This window comes from Salmo salar, chromosome 12 (assembly GCF_965601325.2).
Source record: "Salmo salar chromosome 12, fSalSal1, whole genome shotgun sequence".
NCBI lineage: Eukaryota > Metazoa > Chordata > Actinopteri > Salmoniformes > Salmonidae > Salmo > Salmo salar.
The window spans coordinates 26,326,887-26,350,409 of record NC_138302.1 but is presented as its reverse complement, the minus strand read 5'-3'; the positions used below and the strand labels follow the sequence as shown (position 1 = coordinate 26,350,409).

Here is a 23,523-nt window from a genome sequence, read left to right as displayed (position 1 = left end):
TCTCTCTCTCTCTCTCTCTCTCTCCATCCAAGTGTCTCCATCAAATGATGCGGGGTGATGGGTATGCTTTGGTACCCAGCGCCATCTACAGATCAAAAGCCATGGGCTACAGCATTTCGTCATCTTTATTATAGGCCTATAATACATTCAGGACTTCATTTCCCATGATCCTCGTGTGCGTGCTTGTATCCTACGTCATGGACACGAGGGCCAGAATATGTAGTAACACGTCATTCTACTGAAGTAGAGGAACACCGGCCGGGAGTTGCCCCCTCAGATTCTTCGCTCTCTCATTCTGTTTGCTCATCGGTATTTATCACCTACATGCTGATCCGATTTGATTTATTAGTCTAATATTTATTTACCTTCGTCTGGATTTCCAACCGGATCTGTATAAAAGGTATGGTTCTCCGTCTGATCTGCCTGCATCAATTTGATGAAAAGTGTCTAGCTAGGCCATTCTGTTTGCGTTTCCTTGGTGGTTAGTCCAGGAAAAAAGCCGACTAAAAACTGGGTTAGTCCGTTAGCAAGGCTAGCCTAGTTAACATCTGTATCGTTAATTTAACTTGCATGATCGTGTTTTATATCAATTTATCATGATATGTCGATGGCAGATTGACTTTAGAAACACTCCCGGAATTTGATAAAATGTTAACTGACGTTAGCTAACGTTACCTAAGATTTCAATTTTTCTAGCTAACGTCAACTAGCAACTAGCTTGTTGCTACTACTAGCATCCGCCTCCTTTCAGGAAGGCATCTCTACCAGGGACGAGATCCTAAAATGTGATTTGCGATACCTGTCTAACCATTTAACTACTACAACATGCTTGTAGCTAAATGTTGCCAAGATGATCATCATTTGGTTCCTAGTAATGGCAAGTAATAGCTAAGATGTGCTAGTATATAGCATAGCTAGAAGAGACCGTTTTTAGCCTGTCCATGTAAGCACTGAGTTGTGTAATCAATTGATCGATACTACTTCAAGTTCAGGGTCCTGTAGGTCAGCTGTCAATCACCTAGTAGAGTTGTTTGATGCAGAGGGTTCCCCTGAATGAGAGAGTGGAGAGCTGCGTGTGCGCGTTCATTTTTGTTCATATCTGAATAGATAGCTGAAGTGAATTATGGTTTGGAACAGACAGTTCTGTCTTGATAAGTGTGTCAGAAGACCATCAAGCAGTGGTGGTCTGTTCCATAACATTACATGGAGTTACATTACAAGGAAACGTTCCATAACATTCCATAACTAGGGCCCTGTGTGTTGTGCAATCATGTGACATGCCTGTATTTTTACCTTTATTTAAAATGATAGTGTAGGGAATTATAGTACCATCTAAAAGGCTGTGAAATATGTTTTCTATCAAAATAAATATATTTTCAGCTGTTTGAAGCTGGTGTACAAAACCGAAAGTAAAAGATACCAAAAACAAAAGTTAATGGGAAGCATAGAAATAGCAAAATAGAACAGATCTACCGCTTCTTAGACTTGCTTTCAATGAGAATGACAGATCTATAACTAACAATTCTATGTGAATTTGTTTGGGTCGCCTACCAAATTGCAGCTTTAATGCTTTTCCGTTGAACTCAAAATGACCCCTTTTCTTTTCATGTCAGATGTTCCAATGCCATCATCAGACAATTTTTTACATTTTTTGTGTATTTCTCATTTCTAGATAAGATCGGATAAAAAATGTACACGTCACATGATTGTGCAAAACATAGCATATGTCTGGACTTCCAAAGCTATAGAAATCTAAGGCATCTGGTTACTGCCATTCATACCTACCGAGGCATATTTAAAAAATATATATATTTCACCTTTATTTAACCAGGTAGGCAAGTTGAGAACAAGTTCTCATTTACAATTGCCACCTGGCCAAGATAAAGCAAAGCAGTTCGACACATACAACAACACAGAGTTACACATGGAGTAAAACAAACATACAGTCAATAATACAGTAGAAAAATAAGTCTATATACAATGTGAGCAAATTAGGTGAGATAAGGGAGGTAAAGGCAAAAAAGGCCATGGTGGCAAAGTAAATACAATATAGCAAGTAAAACACTGGAATGGTAGATTTGTAGTGGAAGAAAGTAGAAATAGAAATAATGGGGTGCAAAGGAGCAAAATAAATAAATACAGTAGGGGAAGAGGTAGTTGTTTGGGCTAAATTATAGATGGCATATGTACAGGTGCAGTGATCTGTGAGCTGCTCTGACAGCTGGTGCTTAAAGCTAGTGAGGGAGATGTGTTTCCAGTTTCAGAGATTTTTGTAGTTCGTTCCAGTCATTGGCAGCAGAGAACTGGAAGGAGAGACGGCCAAAGAAGGAATTGGCTTTGGGGGTGGCCAGAGAGATATACCTGCTGGAGCGCATGCTACAGGTCGGTGCTGCTATGGTGACCAGTGAGCGGAGATAAGGGGGGACTTTACCTAGCAGGGTCTTGTAGATGACCTGGAGCCAGTGGGTTTGGCGACAAGTATGAAGTGAGGGCCAGCCAACGAGAGTGTACAGGTCGCAGTGGTGGGTAGTATATGGGGCTTTGGTGACAAAACGGATGGCACTGTGATGGACTGCATCCAGTTTATTGAGTAGGGTATTGGAGGCTATTTTGTAAATGACATCGCTGAAGTCGAGGATCAGTAGGATGGTCAGTTTTATGAGGGTATGTTTGGCAGCATGAGTGGAGGATGCTTTGTTGCGAAATAGGAAGCCAATTCTAGATTTAACTTTGGATTGGAGATGTTTGATGTGAGTCTGGAAGGAGAGCTTAGTCTAACCAGACACCTAGGTATTTGTAGTTGTCCACATATTCTAAGTCAGAACCGTCCAGAGTAGTGATGCTGGACGGGCGGGCAGGTGCAGGCAGCGATCGGTTGAAGAGCATGCATTTAGTTTTACTTGTATTTAAGAGCAGTTGGAGGCCACGGAAGGAGAGTTGTATGGCATTGAAGCTCGTCTGGAGGGTTGTTAACACAGTGTCCAAAGAAGGGCCAGAAGTATACAGAATGGTGTCGTCTGCGTAGAGGTGGATCAGAGACTCACCAGCAGTAAGAGCGACATCATTGATGTTTTTCAGAGAAAAGAGTTGGCCCAAGAATTGAACCCTGTGGCACCCCCATAGAGACCACCAGAGGCCCAGACAACAGGCCATCCGATTTGACACATTGATCTCTATCAGAGAAGTAGTTGGTGAACCAGGCGAGGCAATCATTTGAGAAACCAAGGCTATTGAGTCTGCCGATGTGGTGATTGACAGCATATAAGCCCAAGTCTCACTCATCCCAGAAAGGTTACGTAGTTGAAATAGGTGTGACCAATATTTACGTAGGATTCAAAATTAGCCCAGGGATTCTTAAGTATCAAAACATGCCAAACAGGTTTTGATGACGAACATCATCGTCATCCATATTCCACATAGGCCTCCACCTATGATTTTGGAACAAAGCCATGACAAGAGTGAAAAGTGAGAGTAGCTCACACCGAACTCCAGACTCAAACAGCTCTCAGAGAAGCTAAGACAGACTACCTGTCCTTAGCTAGAGCTAGTTTAGCTATCGGACTAACTTCTCTCCATATTTATTTATTTAACCTTTATTTAACCAGACGAGTTTGTTAAGAATCTCTTCGTTTTCTTTCCCATTGAAGTTGCCATGGCGACATACCAGGAGTTTATCCAACAGAATGAGGATCGGGACGGCGTGCGTTTTAGCTGGAACCTGTGGCCCTCGAGCAGGCTGGAAGCTACCCGGCTGGTAGTGCCTGTCTCCTGCCTCTTCACCCCACTCAAGGAGAGGCCAGACCTGCCACCGGTGCAGTACGAACCGGTCCTCTGTAGCAGGGCCAACTGCAAGGCCGTACTAAACCCGCTATGGTGAGTATTTGAGGAGTGGAGGTGAATGTTGTTGTTTTAGGCTGAGTGAGTGTTTTTAATGGTTGCTTGTTGAGTGTTTGCTTTGTTGACGTTTTTACAAGCACTTAGCTAAAAGCCAAGCTATGTCCAGCGACTTACATGGCATCTCTTTGTTTTCATCTTCAGCATTTTATTCTTCTGAGAACTTACGTTTCGGGTGAAGGGAAGAGTAGGAGAAGAAAGGGGTCATCAACTAAGTGTTTAATATCTTTAGGGATGCTTAGGTATCACTCAGGGACAGGTGTGGTGGGTCAACCCTATCCACACTTTAACAATCCAATCTACATGCGCTTAAAGCCTTAGGCTAGGTGACAGGTTTGTTTGACTGCTGCTGTACACTGTATCCAAGTAGCTCTGTCTTTTCCCCCCCTTTGTAGCCAAGTTGACTACAGAGCCAAAATATGGGCGTGCAACTTCTGCTTCCAAAGAAACCCAGTGAGTACACCACAATGGACTAAACTGAGCTGTAGGCCCAAACACTATTCCACCATAGAATACCGGGGTGCATAATGTACCATTTAGACCTATAATAATAGCCATATCTGTAGGCAGCCTACCTACATTCCTGTGTTTACACTAGTCATATTCCACAAAGGAGCACAGCTGGTGGTAATAGGAATATCTTTAAAGTGGCCCATCTACATTCCTTTATCTAGTGAAGCTGCTAGCTAACCACTTTTGTCTTCTCCTTCTCTCCTTCACAGTTCCCTCCATCATACGCCGGCATATCGGACGTGAACCAGCCGGCTGAGCTCATGCCACAGTTCTCAACCATTGAGTACATAGTGCAGGTAAACCCTTACAGTTCTGCATACAGATCTCTGAACTTTGCACCTAGACACTGTGTTCTGTACACGCGCCTGGCTTTGTAGTTGTGCGTCTCCATCCACAAAATTGCTTCATCAAATATGAATGTTTCTTTAATCGTCAAGTTGAGTTACCAGCCACAAAGAATGTACTGGAAAATGTACACACCACATGACATTACCATCACTTTTAAGTTCATAATTTCTTTAGACAGTCTTCGTCTTTGATGTTTATTGTAATGGACGTTGTCAATTTACAAAGTGACATCGGGTTACAAAAGTCACTTGACCACAAAGTGTATCACATGTCATGTGACACCATCCCAACATGGAAGAACTCAAAACACTTCGACATAGAAAAACCATGTCAACTCAAAACTAAAGACCCAGCACTTTGTTTCTTCAAAATAACCTCTCCAAATAACCCACCAATGTAGCGCGGCCCCTCGAACCCGCTCATCTTCCTGTACGTGGTGGACACGTGTCTGGAGGAGGAGGACCTGCAGGCCCTGAAGGAGTCCCTGCAGATGTCCCTGTCCCTGCTGCCCCCCAACGCCCTGGTAGGCCTCATCACCTTCGGACGCATGGTGCAGGTCCACGAGCTGAGCTGCGAGGGCATTGCAAAGAGCTACGTTTTCAGAGGAACCAAAGAGCTTTCCTCCAAGCAGATCCAGGTCAGTCAGTAACTGTTACATACGGCAAGGCAAATAGTCTTGAAAATGTATTCATTCGTTTTGGGAAAAGGTCTGGATTAGTTGTACTAAGATGACTGTAGGCTGGCCGCATTAAATGTTTCACGGACCGCATTTGGCCCGAGGGCCGTATGTTTGAGACCTCTGATCTAGGTCATAGTCTGCTTTGTCCATAGAATAGGATCTTTGTTGTGGTCGTTTGTCATATGATCATGTCTAGGTGTCCTTGTATCAATTGGAAATTAAATGACAATAAAACAGTAGAATGGGGACAGGATACAGGTCAAAGACAGCCAGGTGTCACAAGATAGAATAAGAAGATATGATTGGCTCTTTGGGATGGTTCTGAATGACATAGAATGGGTCTATGCCACTACAGGGGTAGTGTTTCATACAGAAAAAAAGCCCTAGGGTCCTAACAGCCAGAAACAGAGCGTTAGGCCTATACAGAATACAGCTGACAGGGAACACTCCCTTAGTCTGTCATGTAATAATCAAAAACATTGTCAGAGGTACTTTGAAATACAGTGCTGTATAAATACAGTATTGTATATGATATGGTGTACAGTCAGAGCGTTAGGCCTATATAGAATACAGTCAAGAGACTGGCCAGGACAAGCAAATCTCTTAGGCTGCCACGCAATATTCCACAATACCGTTGTTGAAAGTCCATGAGAACTCATAGCTCTCTTTCTCTCTTTCAGGAGATGCTAGGCCTGACAAACCCAGCGGCATCTGGGCCTCAGGGTCGTCCCGTGGCCCCTCAGGATCCAGCCGTCACCTGTAGGTTCCTGCAGCCGGTCCATAAGGTAGACATGAACCTGACAGACCTGTTGGGAGAGCTGCAGAGAGATCCCTGGCCTGTACCACAGGGGAAGAGACCACTGCGGTCTACTGGAATAGCACTGTCCATCGCCGTGGGCGTGCTGGAGGTAATAACAGTTACACACACTTACACAAACACACAGTCCTATGTACACATTTTGTGCGGTGTACAAATAACCTGATTCTATGTAGTCAACATAGACAACTGACCTTCAAGACAACTGAACTTTACCCTCTCTGACATGTCACAGGTTTCAACTAACCTTTCACACACACACTCTCTCTCGCTCTCTCTCTCACTGACATTATCTCTTCAGTTAGGTCTGCCAATAGTACCACTCGTACTTTCTTAGGTCAAAGGTCAGCTTCTTTCTTTTTGCCTTATTGCGCTCTCTCTCTCTCCACTATCCTCTCTTCCTCTCTCTAGTAACACAACTAACATGCTGTAGGTACGTGTTAGAACAGCTATGTTCTCTGCTGTCCTGTCCTCTGGTGCTGATGTCTACTGATAATGTAATGATTAGAGAAAATCATCTGAAGTCTTAACTTCATCCATTCTGATGGTTCTAACGATGAACTTCCCCTTAAGGTGCTTTTGGGAAACCGGCCTCTGGTCTGTATGGTAACTTAATAGGAATGCGTTTCTTGAAGGGATTATCGGTAGTTTGGTAAATCCTTACCGTGACTGAGGGAGCATTTGCATACAATTTCACTGTCAAATCACTTGGGCTGAAACACGGTAGCATGTTATGTCACTGTAACGGGGAAATTATTCCGTTTAGAGTAATTAACACAATGCTTAGCGTATGTTTTCTCTTCATGTAATACACAGTATATCCAGTGTTCTGTTTGGGACAGTCATTTGTGTACGGGTTGGTGGTCACTAGAATTGATAGTGAATGTTCTGGATTGTTGTCATATCTGTTGATGGTGATGCCAGACTGGAGGTACAAGGACACAGGACACCGATTGTTAATGTATTCTGGGACACTGTGATTCTGTAGCGGCTGATGTTGTGACTTCCTACAAGCCTCTCAGCAGGTGTTTACAGAACATTGGCGCTGTGAGATTAGAATGTAGAGGTTACAGAAAGACAGCCATTTTCTCTGCTTCTGTTCTGGAGGTGTCTCCCTGTTCCCACTTATAAAACCGACGCGATTTAGATTGCTGTTATCAACGATCGCTGTCGTTATTGGTCACCTGGAAATTCCCAATACATTCAGTTATATCAGACTACAGTTAAATCAGACTACAATAACCTAGTGGCAGCTTCTGTCTTGGCAGTCACATCTCAGTCAGAAATACCATATTTATGGTTGAATTAATCAACTAAATAAATAAAATCTGGACCATACTGACCATAGCCACCATCTTTCCACCCCCAGGGTACGTTTCCCAACACGGGGGCCCGTGTGATGATGTTCACGGGCGGACCCCCCACCCAGGGCCCCGGTATGGTGGTGGGAGACGAACTCAAGACCCCCATCCGCTCCTGGCATGACATCACCAAGGACAACGCACGGCATCTGAAGAAAGCCACCAAGGTCAGTCCAAGAGTAACAGAATGGATAGCGTAGAATGGATAGCGTAGAATGGATAGCGTAGAATGGATGGCGTAGAATGGATGGCGTAGAATGGATGGCGTAGAATGGATGGCGTAGAATGGATGGCGTAGAATGGATGGCGTAGAATGGAAGGTTTATTGTCCATGTTGTACATGGACACTGTGAAAAAGAAAACCAACCCACATACAAGTTATGTTGTAAAAGTCGTTGTTTTGTAGCTGTTTGTCCTTAGTGGGCTAGTTTTTAGAGTTAAAGCTGGAATCTTTAATTGGTTGAACTGCCACGTCCGTTTGCGATATAACAACAATAGAAGTTACTGGAAACAACAAACACCTATTTTTCTCCTCGGACATCATTGCACACACGATAGAACACAATATGTGGTGCAATTCACAGGAGGTTGGTGGCACCTTAATTAGGGAGGACGGGCTCGTTGTAATGGGTAGAATGGTATCAAATACATCAACAAATGGTTTCCATGTGTTTGATGCCATTCCCTTCTCTCCATTCCAGACATTATTATGAGCCTTCCTCCCCTTTGCAGCCTCCACTGGTGCAATTTTTTTTTACCATGCTGCGCGACACTCCTTAGCTCGGCAACAAAAACAATAACAATGGTGTTGGGGCGGCTAGTGGCACTGTTTCCCTCTACTGCGGATTCCATCTTAAGCGATTTTTATCTTAATATAGTTTAGCTTAATTATTTTCTTTCACTCACGTCAAGCTCTCACGATGTGTCAAATATTTCGCTCAAGTTTGCGCTCTCTTCTCTCTCCATACCTCTTCTGTTGAGGTATGTTCATGGACACCAATGCTCCAAAGAGTTCTCAAGGTGCTACACAGCACTGTTTGTATGTGTTGCAAACTGTTCCCTTGTTTTGTTTTATTCAGTACTACGAAGCCTTGGCGAACCGTGCGGCAGTGAACGGCCACAGTATTGACATCTACGCTTGTGCCTTGGATCAGACCGGACTTCTAGAGATGAAGTGTTTATCCAACCTCACTGGGTTAGTACCAGTCTCAGACTACCTACGACTGACCTGTATACTGTCTTCACCTGATTCCCATAGTTGTGCTGAATACCTCATGTCCCTGGTGATTGAGAACTGTCTACTGAAGCTTTTATTTTACCTGAATAAGAAATACCTTTGTACAATTCCTCTACATTCGATAGAATGACTTTTCCAGAGACTTCATCCTCACTAGCTCATTGACTTTTCGTTTGTATTTATATTCGAATTATGCAGCTGAATATTCATGTTTTTTTCCCCTCGGTTTCCCTTCTCTCAGAGGTCACATAGCGATGGGCGACTCCTTCAACACCTCTCTGTTCAAGCAGACCTTCCAGAGGGTCTTCAGTAAGGACTACAACGGAGAGTTCCGCATGGCCTTCGGAGGCACGCTGGAAGTCAAGACGTCCAGGGAGCTGAAGGTATCGGGGGCCATCGGGCCCTGTGTCTCCCTCAACGCTAAGGGACCGTGTATATCAGAAAACGTGAGTCTTTCAGGCGCATACAGAATCCAAATAGGGTTAAAAAAATATATATCCAGAAACGGTCCCAAAATTCCCAGCTTTTCCAGAATTTCAGGAATGTTTTGCGGAATCGTTCAACCTTATATTCTAATAGCATTTTCCCCTCTGGAAGTGAATTGGGAAGAGGTTTCCATTGACTTCAATGGCTCTGTCTCTGTTATAGGAGGTAGGTGTTGGAGGAACAACCCAGTGGAAAATCTGCAGTCTCAGTCCCTCCACTACGTTGGCCTTGTACTTCGAGGTCGTCAATCAGGTAAACACACTCCCTTTGATCAAACACATCTCATTTGTTCCTCATTTCATCCTTACTCAAAGTAGTCATTGATTTGGGTCGACCAAACCAATGGAACGTGACAATTCATCATTCTCACCTCAGTGATTACTTAGGACATGGTTTTTAGTATTCAAACAGGATGTTTAGTAATATTAAATGTACTCCTATCCTAACTATTGTAGTTACCTTTCTCCGTGCAGCACAATGCCCCAATCCCTCAGGGTGGTAGAGGAGCGGTCCAGTTTGTCACCCAGTACCAACACTCCAACACCCAGAGGAGGATCAGGGTTACCACCGTCGCCAGGAAGTAAGTCTTCTCTCTCGCTTTGAAATAGTAAACAGGAAGAGGGTTTGCACATCGTTCTTGACGGAAGTGTGACTGAACTGACAGCCCTTACATATTTGCAAGAGTCTGCATTTTGTACACGTCGCATAATCTGAAAACAAGGCTCCCCAAAGTCTATTAGCATATCAGTTGTGCTACCAGGGGCAGCAAAACCCTAGACCACTGTTATTCTAACTTCCGTGACGCATATAAGGCCCTACCCCGCCCTCCCTTTGGAAAAGCTGACCACAACTCCATTTTGTTGCTCCCAGCCTATATAGACAGAAACTAAAACAGGAAGCTCCCGCCCTCAGGTCTGTTCAACGCTGGTCCGACCAATCGGATTCCACGCTTCAAGATTGCTTCGATCACGTGGACTGGGATATGTTCCGCATTGCTGCGAACAACAACATTGACGAATACGCTGACTCGGTGTGCGAGTTCATTAATAAGTGCATCGGTGATGTCGTACCAACAGCGTCTATTAAAACATTCCCCAACCAGAAACCGTGGATTGATGGCAGCATACGCGCAAAACTGAACGCGCGAACCACTGCTTTTAAGCAGGGCAAAGTGACCGGAAACATGACCGAATATAAACAGTGTAGCTATTCCCTCCGCAAGGCAATCAAACAAGCTAAGCGTCAGTATAGAGACAAAGTGGAGTCGCAATTCAACAGCTCAGACACGAGAGGTATGTGGCAGGGTCTACAGTCAATCACGGACTACAAAAGAAAAAACAGCCCCGTCGCGGATCACGATGCCTTGCTCCCAGACAGACTAAACAACTTCTTTGCTCGCTTTGAGGACAATACAGTGCCACTGACACGGCCCGCTATCAAAACCTGCGGGCTCTCCTTCACTGCAGCCAACGTGAGTAAAACATTTAAACGTGTTAACCCTCACAAGGCTGCAGGCCCAGACGGCATCCCCGGCCGCGTCCTCAGAGCATGCGCAGACCAGCTGGCTGGTGTGTTTACAGACATATTCAATCAATCCCTATCCCAGTCTGCTGTCCCAACATGTTTCAAGAGGGCCACCATTGTTCTTGTTCCCAAGAAAGCTAAGGTAACTGAGCTAAATGACTACCGCCCTGTAGCACTCACTTCCGTCATCATGAAGTGCTTTGAGAGACGGACCATATCACCTCCACCCTACCTGACACCCTAGACCCACTCCAATTTGCTTACCGACCCAATAGGTCCACAGACGACGCAATCGCCATCACACTGCACACTGCCTTAACCCATCTGGACAAGAGGAATAGCTATGTAAGAATGCTGTTCATCGATTACAGCTCAGCATTTAACACCATAGTACCCTCCAAACTCGTCATTAAGCTCGAGACCCTGGGTCTCGACCCCGCCCTGTGCAACTGGGTCCTGGACTTCCTGACGGGCCGCCCCCAGGTGGTGAGGGTCGGTAACGACATCTCCACCCCGCTGATCCTCAACACTGGGTCCCCACAAGGGTGCGTTCTCAGCCCTCTCCTGTACTCCCTGTTCACCCACGACTGCGTGGCCATGCACTCATCCAACTTAATCATCAAGTTTGCAGACGACACTATAGTGGTAGGCCTGATTACCAACAACGACGAGACGGCCTACAGGGAGGAGGTGAGGGCCCTCGGAGTGTGGTGTCAGGAAATAACCTCTCACTCAATGTCAACAAAACAAAAGAGATGATCTTGGACTTCAGGAAACAGCAGAGGAAGCAGCCCCCTATCCACATCGACGGGACAGTAGTGGAGAGGGTGGACAGTTTTAAGTTTCTCGGCATAAACATCACTGACAAACTGAAATGGTCCACCCACACAGACAGCGTGGTGAAGAAGGTGCAGCAGCGCCTCTTCAACCTCAGGAGGCTGAAGAAATTCGGCTTGTCACCAAAAACACTCACAAACTTTTACAGATGCACAATCGAGAGCATCCTGTCGGGCTGTACGGCAGCTGCTCCGCCCATAACCGGAAGGCTCTCCAGAGGGTAGTGAGGTCTGCACAACACATCACCGGGTGCAAACTTCCTGCCCTCCAGGACACCTACACCATCCGATGTCACAGGAAGGCCAAAAAGATCATCAAGGACAGCAACCACCCGAGCCACTGCCTGTTCACCCCGCTAACATCCAGAAGGAGAGGTCAGTACAGGTGCATCAAAGCTGGAACCAAGAGACTGAAAAACAGCTTCTATCTCAAGGCCATCAGACTGTTAAACAGCCATCACTAACATTGAGTGGCTGCTGCCAACATACTGACTCAACTCAAGCCACTTTAATAATGGGAAAATTGATGTAATCAATTTATCACTTGACACTTTATTTATATTAGATAATGTTTACATAACCTACATTATTCATCTCATATGTATATACTGTACGCCATACCATCTACTGCATCTTGCCATCTTGATGTAATTAGATGTATCACTAGCCACTTTAAACAATGCCACTTTATATAATGTTTTCATAACCTACATTACTCATCTCATATGTATATACTGTACTCTATACCATCTACTGCATCTTGCCATCCTGATGTAATGTATCACTAGCCACCTTAAAACAATGCCGCTTTATATGTTTTCATACCCTACAATACTCATCTCATATGTATATACTGTGCTCCATACCATCTATTACATCTTGCCTACGCCGTTCGGCCATCACTCATTTATATATTTTTATGTACATATTCGTATTCATTCCTTTACACTTGTGTGTACAAGGTAGTTGTTGTGGAATTGGTAAATTACTTGTTAGATGTTACTGCATGGTCGGAACTAGAAGCACAAGCATTTCGCTACACTTGCATTAACACCTGCTAACCATGTGTATGTGACAAATAAAATTTGATTTGATTTGATTCTCACATTGTCTTTAAGCAGTGAGTTACCACAAAGTCAATATTGGCCATACAAATGAGAATGTTGACATTCGCCCTATCCTGTTAAATGACTGGAAGTGGACGTGCGTCAGTCTTGCCCTGCCCCTAACCTGTCCACTCCCTCTTTCTCCCTCCATCCAGTTGGGCCGACGCCCAGTCCCAGATCCAGCACATCGAGTCGTCCTTCGACCAGGAGGCGTCGGCGGTCATCATGGCCAGGCTGGGCGTGTTCAGGGCCGAGTCGGAAGAGGGGCCGGACGTCCTGCGCTGGCTGGACAGACAGCTCATTCGCCTGGTGAGTGACAGCTAGGCTGACCAATGTGTGACAGGCCTTGTAATGTCATTGGGCATTGGTCCCACCTTGGCTATTCCAAGAGAGTAGCCTGTTGTTCTTCACATAGCTGAATGTATGTAGGAATTGTGGGTGATTGTAGATAGAAGAATCCTTTGTATTCTTGTGTCTCCTTGTTCTTATTCATTGTTGAAGAATGTAGAAAGGAGTTGTCTGGAATGTGAAGCAGTATGACGCGAATACTAATTCATTGACAGTTTAAATCCCTCTATGACGTTTCGGAAGTTGTGTTGTATACCTAAACTAAAGTAGCACCACTTAACGGAAGTCTTAAGGTATGTGTTGATGCCTTAGTTCAAGAAGCTGATGTTTGTCTTGTCTCCTTGGTTACAGTGTCAGAAGTTCGGTCAGTTCAACAAAGATGACCCCACCTCCTTCAAGCTCTCGGAGTCCCTTTCACTCTACCCACAGGTAAGACTGACACCTAGTGGTACACTCTGGAACTACACGAGCTGTTCAATAAGAGCCCTTCAATACTTCTTCTAATAGAGTAGAACTGGAATAGATTTAACTAGCTCGTCGAGATCTGAATTATTACTTGAGTATATACATGCTTACCGCTAACTTTAGCAAAAAAATAAGATATTTATGTCAAATGGGATATATGTACGTGAAAAACTAGTCAACGCCTGTATCCTAACACCATCCAGCACAGAAGCAGAGAAAAATGTGTAATTGGCCTTCTCTGACAACTGTTAACACCAGCCAGAGGCTTGTATGATGTTGAAACAAAAGGCAGTGACTTTGTCAGTTGCTACAGAATCACACAACAGTGTGTTCTTGTACCTCCAGTCTGGCATCAACCACTGTCAACAGATAGGAGTTTAATCCATAACACACAGCACTGTGTCTAGTGGCCGTCAACCCGAGTGTCACAAACAGAACACTGAAAAATCATGTTTATTACAGAAATGGAAAATATATAAATATTCTAAACATTGTGTTAATCACTCTAAACTGAACGTTAATTTTATTCATCTTAAATTTTCCCATTGCACAGATACTCACAACTCATAACTTCCACTTAGTTTAGTTGACATCAGTGGGATATGTACAGGAACATTTGATGATGCTAGAAGTAATATCCCAAATATAAAAAAATATAATTCAATAATATATTTCATTATAATGGTTAGAATAATGTGTCTGTCCTCCCTGTAGTTTATGTTCCACCTGCGCCGGTCGCCGTTCCTGCAGGTGTTCAACAACAGCCCAGATGAGTGTTCCTACTACAGACACCACTTTGTCCAGCAGGACCTGACCCAGTCTCTCATCATGATCCAGCCCATCCTGTACTCCTACTCTTTCCACGGACCACCAGAGGTCAGACTCCTACCAAATACTATGGACACACACTAATGTCACACACTCTTTCTATATAGTGTACTAGATGGTGGCGAAAGACATGGTCGACCAGTTTCTAGCTCCTAGAAAACTTTGAAGTATTTAAAAAAAATGTTATTTCTTAATTTAAATTTTCAGCCTTTGTGTGTGTTGTTAGGTATTACTGGACTGTTGGAGCTAGAAACATAAGCATTTCGCTACACCTGCAATAACATCTGCAAAATGTGTACGCGGCCAATCAATTATTAAATATTGAATTTAATTCTAATCAACTTCCTTAGTTATTTGTTTTCCAATCTACTCTGATGTTATTAAACCATTCTATATATTAGATAAATAGGTCACATTTCCCTAAGGGCAAATTAGTTTAGTCAAATATTCACATGCTCAATGAGTTCCACACTACCTTTCTGTTACGTGAATTAAGTTATCAATGTTCTTAAACCGAACTTCAATGAAACTACTCAGTCTGCCCCCCAGAGGGTGTAAGATTCTGGTTGAATGAAGCAGACGGAGAGCCAGCTTACAATTGGTCAGAATGTTTATTTATGAGAGCTCTAAAATCCATACAATGCACACAGCCTTTTATACTACACATTTCGTCATACAAATGAACTTACATCAGTAGAGAACTCCACCCCGCTTTAGGCGGCTGTATTTTTCCACAGTACCCAGACCACCTGTCTCATCTTTTGCCAGCCTAGCTGTTTTCGGGCAGTTGTTCCCCTCCCTAACTTAGGGAGGCCCATTTTCCTGCTCCTCTCACAAGGTCGTCTTATCAACTATGCCCTGTTCATTTTGAAATAGTAACAGTGTCTTACTCACACACAGTATTGGAATATAGTTTTTAACCCATTATTATAGCCTTATAATTTCTAATACATTTCAACAGGTTATATGGTTTCTGAGTGAAATCATTTAGTCAAACCTTTAATCGTATAATTTCTCTGTTAAAAAACTGGATGTGAGACTTATCCTGTTGTCCCATCTGTCTGTTCTACAGCCTGTTCTCCTGGACAGTGGCAGTATTCTCCCAGACCGGATCCTCCTCATGGACACCTTCTTCCAGCTGGTCATCTACCATGGAGAGGTGAGAGGTCACACAGGAAAACAATGGCGCTGGTGGTCTAATGCTAGTTATTAGTAGCTGGAACACCACTACTGTGCTATAATAATTGTTATTATTTATAATTATTTCCTAGCATCTCAAACTGAACATCATCATATAGAGCATAAACAACAATGTAAATCACTATCAATATTACAACAAGAAACAAGATGTGTGTATCTACCTGCATGATGGGATACATATTAGTAGATCCACTGTGCCCCATCATCCACTGTGCCCCATCATCCACTGTGCCCCATCATCCACTGTGCCCCATCATCCACTGTGCCCCATCATCCACTGTGCCCCATCATCCACTGTGCCCCATCATCCACTGTGCCCCATCATCCACTGTTCTCAACATGTTAGAGATTTTTCTCACAAACGACAAAAAAGAGATTAGCTGGCACAACTAACACAAACACACATACTACCATGACAATAACCCTGGTCTATACAACTAACCCCAACACACAACATCCTACCATGACAATAACCCTGGTCTATACAACTAACCCCAACACACAACATCCTACCATGACAATAGCCCTGGTCTATACAACTAACCCCAACACACAACATCCTACCATGACAATAGCCCTGGTCTATACAACTAACCCCAACACACAACATCCTACCATGACAATAGCCCTGGTCTATACAACTAACCCCAACACACAACATCCTACCATGACAATAGCCCTGGTCTATACAACTAACCCCAACACACAACATCCTACCATGACATTAGCCCTGGTCTATACAACTAACCCCAACACACAACATCCTACCATGACAATAACCCTGGTCTATACAACTAACCCCAGCACACAACATCCTACCATGACAATAGCCCTGGCTTATATAACTAACACCAAAACACATCCTACCATGACTATAACCCTGTTGTATCTCTATCTCTCCACCAGACCATCGCCCAGTGGCGTAAGGCGGGTTACCAGGAGCAGCCAGAGTACGAGAACTTCAAGCATCTACTGGTAGCACCCGTGGATGACGCCCAGGAGATCCTGCAGACCCGCTTCCCCATGCCCCGGTACATCGACACAGAGCACGGAGGGTCCCAGGCCCGCTTCCTCCTGTCCAAGGTCAACCCCTCCCAGACGCACAACAACCTCTACTCTTGGGGACAGGTAATACAATGTTCAATTCATTCATTCTTCAAAACGTAAACAGAAACAGTTTTTATGTACAATAACAGCTGTGGACTTGATTTGGAAATAGGTGATGTCAAGGCTGGAGTTTCATCATGGGGAGTCAATTGTATTTTTCTTAAAGGAATTCTAGTCTTACAAGTGGTAGAGCTTCATGCAACATCTGTCTCTATTCTGTTGGCCATTTTGAATGTGATCCAACTGAAGGAAGCTTTACTCTAGCGTTTCACCATACTCATCACATTTCTGTCTCTTCTCATAGGAGACTGGAGCCCCCATCCTCACAGATGACGTCAGTCTACAGGTGTTCATGGACCACTTGAAGAAGCTGGCCGTGTCGAGCGCCGCTTAAATTCCCAGTCCCGGGACCAAAGTGATAGCCTCGTAACCAGACCGACATGCCCACCGTTCTATTTCACTTCACGATACGTCTGGCTTACGAGGCTACCAAAGTGAAGGATGTGAAAGGAGAGAGGGATGAGAAGGAAAGAGAGAGACGTTCCTGTATTAATACAGGGACCTAGTAATATTTTCTTTCCCCACGTATGACCTATGATGCTTTCAAATCCTCTAAGGTATTATCATTCCTGCTTTAAGTTTCCGGAATTTTGCTTCCCTAAAATTGTGATTGACATGAACTTCTCCCCCATACTGGAAAAGCCTTACTGCACCTCAGTTGTAGCCTGGTCCCAGATCAGTTTTTCATGCCTTGACAATGACCGTAGGAGTTGGCTTATACAGCACAAACAGATCTGGGACCAGGCATCCTCAGTTGAGCCTTTTGGGGATATTCATCACAGTTCTTACATTCCATCTCACCTTTTATAATAATAATAATTTGGCTAATGATTATAATTGGTTTACTTGTTTGTCTGTCTGTGGTAAGGCATGTAGCTACTGTAGTAGTTTGGTCAATGATTACTGCTCGAGACGCTTTAAATATTTTTATGTTCTTGATAACGTCCTATAGTTTATTTTTTTCCATTTAAATTTCCCCTAAATAATGATTAATTTAAATAATGTTCTGATGAAACTGTCAATCTCTCCTTGTAGTGCTACTGTTTTCCTTTAGAATACAGAAAGACTGGAAGTTCAATGAAAAATGTTATTGTATTAAACAAAACCCCTATTTTTTTTTTCTAACACATCTTTTACATAGTCTAGTCCACTGACTACTTTTTCCACATATCCATTTTCGCACCATCTGGCATTTTGTACTACTTACCCCAAAACCCATCGTCACTGTTCTTTCACTCGCCTACTCTCGTCTGTTCCTGATGTTAACACTTGTACTTACTGTAAAAAAGGGAACGTAACTGATTTAGTCTGACTGATTTGTTTCTTAATGCTATGCATATAAAGTATGTCAAGACAACCTTATTCACCAGCTATGTTTTTTATGTTTACCTCATTATTGTTTTTGTATGGGTTTCTATGTCATAGAAATGTGTCAAATAGATCAGCAATACCCAAGAATCATTCATTTTTCCATTTCTCTGGTCTGTGTAGACGGACACCATATTCAAATTTTTGTCCCTGGCAAAGCCTATGCCTTTAGTGGAAGTGTGAACCATAGAATTAGGAATTAGAATACTAGCGTTCTGGAACTTCAAGGGTTTATAACATGGCCCCTCTAGGAATTTAATAGGATCTCTATGGTGAGAACATCCTCATTCACACAGATAAGCAAGGGGTCAAAGGGCAGCTGTCTGGTTCATAGTGTAGCTGACCCCTGATTTCTGTATCGACTGTGTTTCCTGGTATCCGGTCTTAATGGTCTGGCTAGTTCGTCTCATCCTCATTTTTTATTTATTTATTTTTATCCTTTTATTTAACAAGGCAAGAACCTGTTGGGGCTACAGGTTAGCAATGAACCCCGAGTCGGGATTGCTAACAAGGCTGGAAATTCAAAACATCAAAAATCTAATAATTTCAATTTCTCAAACAATCAACTATTTTACACAATTTAAATGATAAACATCTCCTTAATCTAACCACATTGTTCGATTTTCAAAGAGGCTTTACGGCAAAAGCATAAAGTTAGATTATGTTAGGACAGTGCATAGCCACAAAAGTACAAACATCCATTTTCAATTCAAGGTCAGGCGTCACCAAAAGCAGAAACCAGCTAGAATTATGCACTAACTTTTGTCAATCTCCATCAGATGACACTCCTAGGACATTATGTTATACAATACATGCATTTTTTGTTCCATCAAGTTCATATTTATATCCAAAAACAGCATTTTACAGTAGCGTGAAATTCCGATTTTTTTCTTCTCTGAAATGCTTCCGGTGAACATAACAAAATTACTATTCGAAAACATTGGTAAATTATAATATTGTCATTCAAAGAATAATATATTATCATCTCGTAATTGCAACCGAATGGCCAGATCTCAAAATAACTTTAATGGGAAATCACATTTTGCAATAAACAGGGTGCTATGCTAAGAACAACAGGCTATGCTATACAGTTAGCATCATCTAAAATCGATAATAACATTGTAAATATCCCCTTACCTTTGATTATCTCCATCAGAAGGCAGGCATCCCAGGTCCGGAACAAATGTGGTTTCTTTTGACAAAGTTCATAATTTATGTCCAAATAACACCAAGTACTTAGCGTTCATTATGCTCCCACAAAACGTGGTGGGGGGAGTGTAAAATCACGCCGAAAAGCTAAAAAAAAACCTAGTAAATAATCTATTTATGTTCGTTCAAACATGTCAAATGTTGTTTAGCATTAATCTTTTGGTCCATTTTTAACGTTAAACATCAGTAATATTTTCACACAACCTATCCTATGTCTAGATAAAAAATGATGACAAACTCACGTTTCTCAGATTTATGCGCAGGCGCAAAAAAATGAAGTGATGACATATCAACTTCCTTGGATTCTAATTTGCTCTCTGTTTATCATAGACGCTTCAAACAACTTTATAAAGATCGTTGACATCTAGTGGAAGCCGTAGGTGTTGCGAAATGAATCCTTTCTCACTATGGTATCTAGAAAACAATGACACTAAATAGTACAGTCACAAAATTCACATTTTTTTTGATCTATTTTTCACAGGTTTTTGCCTGCAATATGAGTTTTGTTATACTTACAGACACCATTCAAACTGTTTTAGAAAATTCCGAGTGTTTTCTATCCGAATGTGTTAATAATATGCATATCCTAGCTTCTGAGTTGGTGTAGGAGGCAGTTAAAAATGGGTACATATTTTTTTCAAAATGTCTCAATACTGCCCCCGAGCCCCAACAGGTTTTAAGAACAAATTCTTATTTATAACGACAGCCTACCCCTGCCAAACCCGGACAACGCTGGGCCAATTGTGTGCCACCCTATGGGAATCCCAATTATGGCCAGATGTGATACAGGCTGGATTCGAACCAGGGACTGTAGTGACGCCTTTTGCACTAAGATGCAGTGCCTTAGACCGCTGCGCCACTTGGGAGCCTGGTAATTTACTTCAAAGGGGCTTGATCAAATCAGTCGCTTCACTGGGCAGTGAGCAATATGGAGCTGCATTCAAGATTGGAAAAATAACTAGCACAAAAACATCCAACAAAAACAATTGCAATTTCCACTCTCACACCCAATGTCCCAGAGCACATTAAAACCCCATACACAATCACATCAAAACACAACTGATCACCGTCAACGATGAGAGCCTATAGGGAGGAGGTCAGAGACCTGGTCGTGTGGTGCCAGGACAACAACCTCTCCCTCAACGTGATCAAGACAAAGGAGATGATGGTGGACTACGGGAAAAGGAGGACTGAGCACGCCCCATTCTCATCGACAGGGCTGCAGTGGAACAGGTTGAGCGCTTCAAGTTCCTTGGTGTCCACATCACCAACAAACTAACATGGTCCAAACACACTAAGACAGTCGTGAAGAGGGCACGACAAAGCCTATTCCCCCTCAGGAAACTAAAAAGATTTGGCATGGGTCCTCAGATCCACAGAAGGTTCTAGAGCTGCACCTTCGAGAGCATCCTGACTGGTTGCATCACTGCCTGGTATGGCAACTGCTCGGCCTCCGACCGCAAGGCACTACAGAGGGTAGTGCGTACAGCCCAGTACAACACTGGGGCCAAGCTTCCTGCCATCCAGGACCTCTGAATTTTACTGCTGCTGTTTAATTATTTGTTACTTTTATTTTCAATTTTTTTTCTTAACATCTTAAAGCATTGTTGGTTAGGGGCTTGTAACTAAGCATTTCACTGTAAGGTCTACACCTGTTGTATTCGGCGCATGTGACAAATACAATTTGATTTGAACTCAACAATCAGCCTGTGACAAACAAACACTGTTCTAGAAGCTGTTTCTAAATTGCCCTGCACACCCAGTCAGACAGTATGATTTCGAGGGTCTGTAAAGTGCAGATTATACTAATCCTTAATCTCTATCTGTTGAGAGACTAATTCCCCTCCATCTATCAGCTTCAAACGGAAGGCACCAGCATCCAAACGCAAGTGAAGCCCCATGTCTATGGCTGTGAACCAAAGGGCAATCTATTCCCTATATCGTGCACTGCTTTTGACCAGGGCCCATAGGGCTATGTAGGGAATAGGGTGCCATTTGGGATACATCTCATATCCGTGCTTACTATGTTGCTGCTCTTACTTCTTTGGAAGTGCATGTGCTTTAAAAAAAAAAGGCAGGGCTGGTGGATAAAAAAATGTCATGATTTCTATGCAGTAATCCGCTTGTCATCGACACTCCTGCATAACGTAACGGCAACCGTTTAAGCTTTTTTGTATGTGTGTGTGTGTGCGTGTGTGTCCATTTGTTGGGCTATAAATTGCATGGGTGTTTAACGTGAGGTCTCAGGGTTGACAGCTTTTGACATGGATTGAGCATCATTCAGCCGAATCATCATATTTCATTGCCTGATATCCCCTGCATCAATGTATCCATTTTGCAGTATATTTAAGCTTTGCATGTGTTGATGATTGATATTTGCGTGTCTAGGACATTTTGATTTCCTGTTTTATCAGTCAACTGTGTGTGTGTGTGTGTGTGGACCATTTCTATCTTTCTTGAAAATGTGTATCAAAGCTTAGAGCCAAACCTGTAAGACAGCATTTTTGTCTTTTTATATGTGCAGTATATGTGAGCGCAATCGAAATATGAATCCGTCCTATCTGACAAATACAATTGACCATACGTGTTCCATTTCAACGTATGTCCTAGACATGTTATGTAAGCATAATGTGTGGAATATGGGTTATACAACAATGGCCTAGTTGAGTCCAGCTGCCTCCTATACAAGGGGAGTAGGGTCACTGATGGGATGGAATACTGAACAAATCAGTTCTGTATGGATAGAATGACAAGTGCTTTGAACCAGTGGGTGTAGCTAGGACCTACAGTACCTACTAAATATAGGCTATGTACAAACCTGTCACTGACTGTCTAAACATTTACTCCACCACAGGAGGTTGGTGGCACCTTAATTGGGGAGGATGAGCTTATGGTAATGGCTGGAGTGGAATAGTATCAAATACATTAAACACATGGTTTCCAGGTGTTTGATGCCATTCCATTTGCTCTTTCAGCCATTATGAGCTGTCCTCCCCTCAGCAGCCTCCTGTGTACTCCACCCTAACCCCAATCCATGTTTCCTTCTATTTCTCTGACTGTTACAACTACTGTAAATAGTCTATAATACCAAGCTAAGCCCTTTGAAATGTTGAAATAATGCCCCATAAGTACTGCAATCAAGATATCTTCTTCTGTCATCAGTGGTGATGCTTCATGATCACAAATGTATCAGAAGAACTGTTGTGTCCCACCAACGTCATACACACACACATTTAGGGTGAAGTATCCTGGCTTTCTGTTGTAGCTTATCCAATCAGAGTCTCATGTGAGCATGCTGTCTCTCGAGTAGTAATGAGAAGAGCTGCTGTACCAACCCAGTAGCCCAGATTATTGGGAAAACAAATTACTTATTGGACATTTGTGACAGGCACACGAAAAAAGGAAGGAAGGAAGGAAGGAAGGAAGGAAGGAAGGAAGGAAGGAAGGAAGGAAGGAAGGAAGGAAGGAAGGAAGGAAGGAAGGAAGGAAGGAAGGAAGGAAGGAAGGAAGGAAGGAGGATGCATTATAACGAAAGAAAATCATGTATTTCACACAGTGGACTTTTTCATGTGGCCGTCACAAATGTCCAATAAGTAATTTGTGTCTATTTTACAATAAGCTGTGATTGTGTGTTGGCTTTTACACTGTCAGAGGGGAGAGGGAGATGGAGTGAGAAGTTTGGGTGATTACCCAATTGCTGTCGACGTGGCCCTTCAATTAGAACAGCACCCTCTTTGCAGAACATTATAGATGGACTTTATGGCAACACTTAACTAGTTGACGTCTTAATGGTAACACTGAACAATGGCTATCTAGATAGTCTTTATGGTAGGCTTGTCTTGTATGTTGTTTAGACTTTATCATTTTGTAATTGCCAATGGAATAGTCCCAAAAGTGCAAATCCTACCCATCTGGCACTCCACCCCAGACAGGCTCAGTCAAACAGTCCAAGTACTGTTCTGAAATATAAGAAATACTATTCCCAGTCTGATGCTATGGTTTGATTATTGTTCACACAAAATTAAATATGCTATCAATAAACTGTAATCTCATCATCTCTGAGAGAGGGAAAAAAATAGAGAGAGGGGGAGAGAGAGGGAGAGCGGCTCATCACAGATTGAAGGCGAGCATCACCGA

At 43.0% G+C, this 23,523-nt stretch overlaps 1 protein-coding gene across 1 annotated transcript; it reads left to right on the top strand.

Moving 5' to 3' along the window:
- Nucleotides 1-228: 228 nt before the first annotated feature.
- LOC106564604 (protein transport protein Sec23A) lies at nucleotides 229-18,171 on the top strand. Its single transcript, XM_045691157.2, has 17 exons — nucleotides 229-400; nucleotides 3,648-3,873; nucleotides 4,290-4,347; nucleotides 4,617-4,703; nucleotides 5,156-5,392; nucleotides 6,115-6,342; nucleotides 7,621-7,779; nucleotides 8,692-8,807; nucleotides 9,091-9,295; nucleotides 9,498-9,587; nucleotides 9,809-9,915; nucleotides 12,957-13,110; nucleotides 13,501-13,578; nucleotides 14,329-14,490; nucleotides 15,515-15,601; nucleotides 16,549-16,770; nucleotides 17,054-18,171. The coding sequence occupies exons 2-17, from the start codon at nucleotides 3,653-3,655 to the stop codon at nucleotides 17,141-17,143; spliced, it is 2,301 nt and encodes a 766-aa protein (XP_045547113.1). The 5' UTR covers nucleotides 229-400; nucleotides 3,648-3,652; the 3' UTR covers nucleotides 17,144-18,171.
- Nucleotides 18,172-23,523: the final 5,352 nt, after the last annotated feature.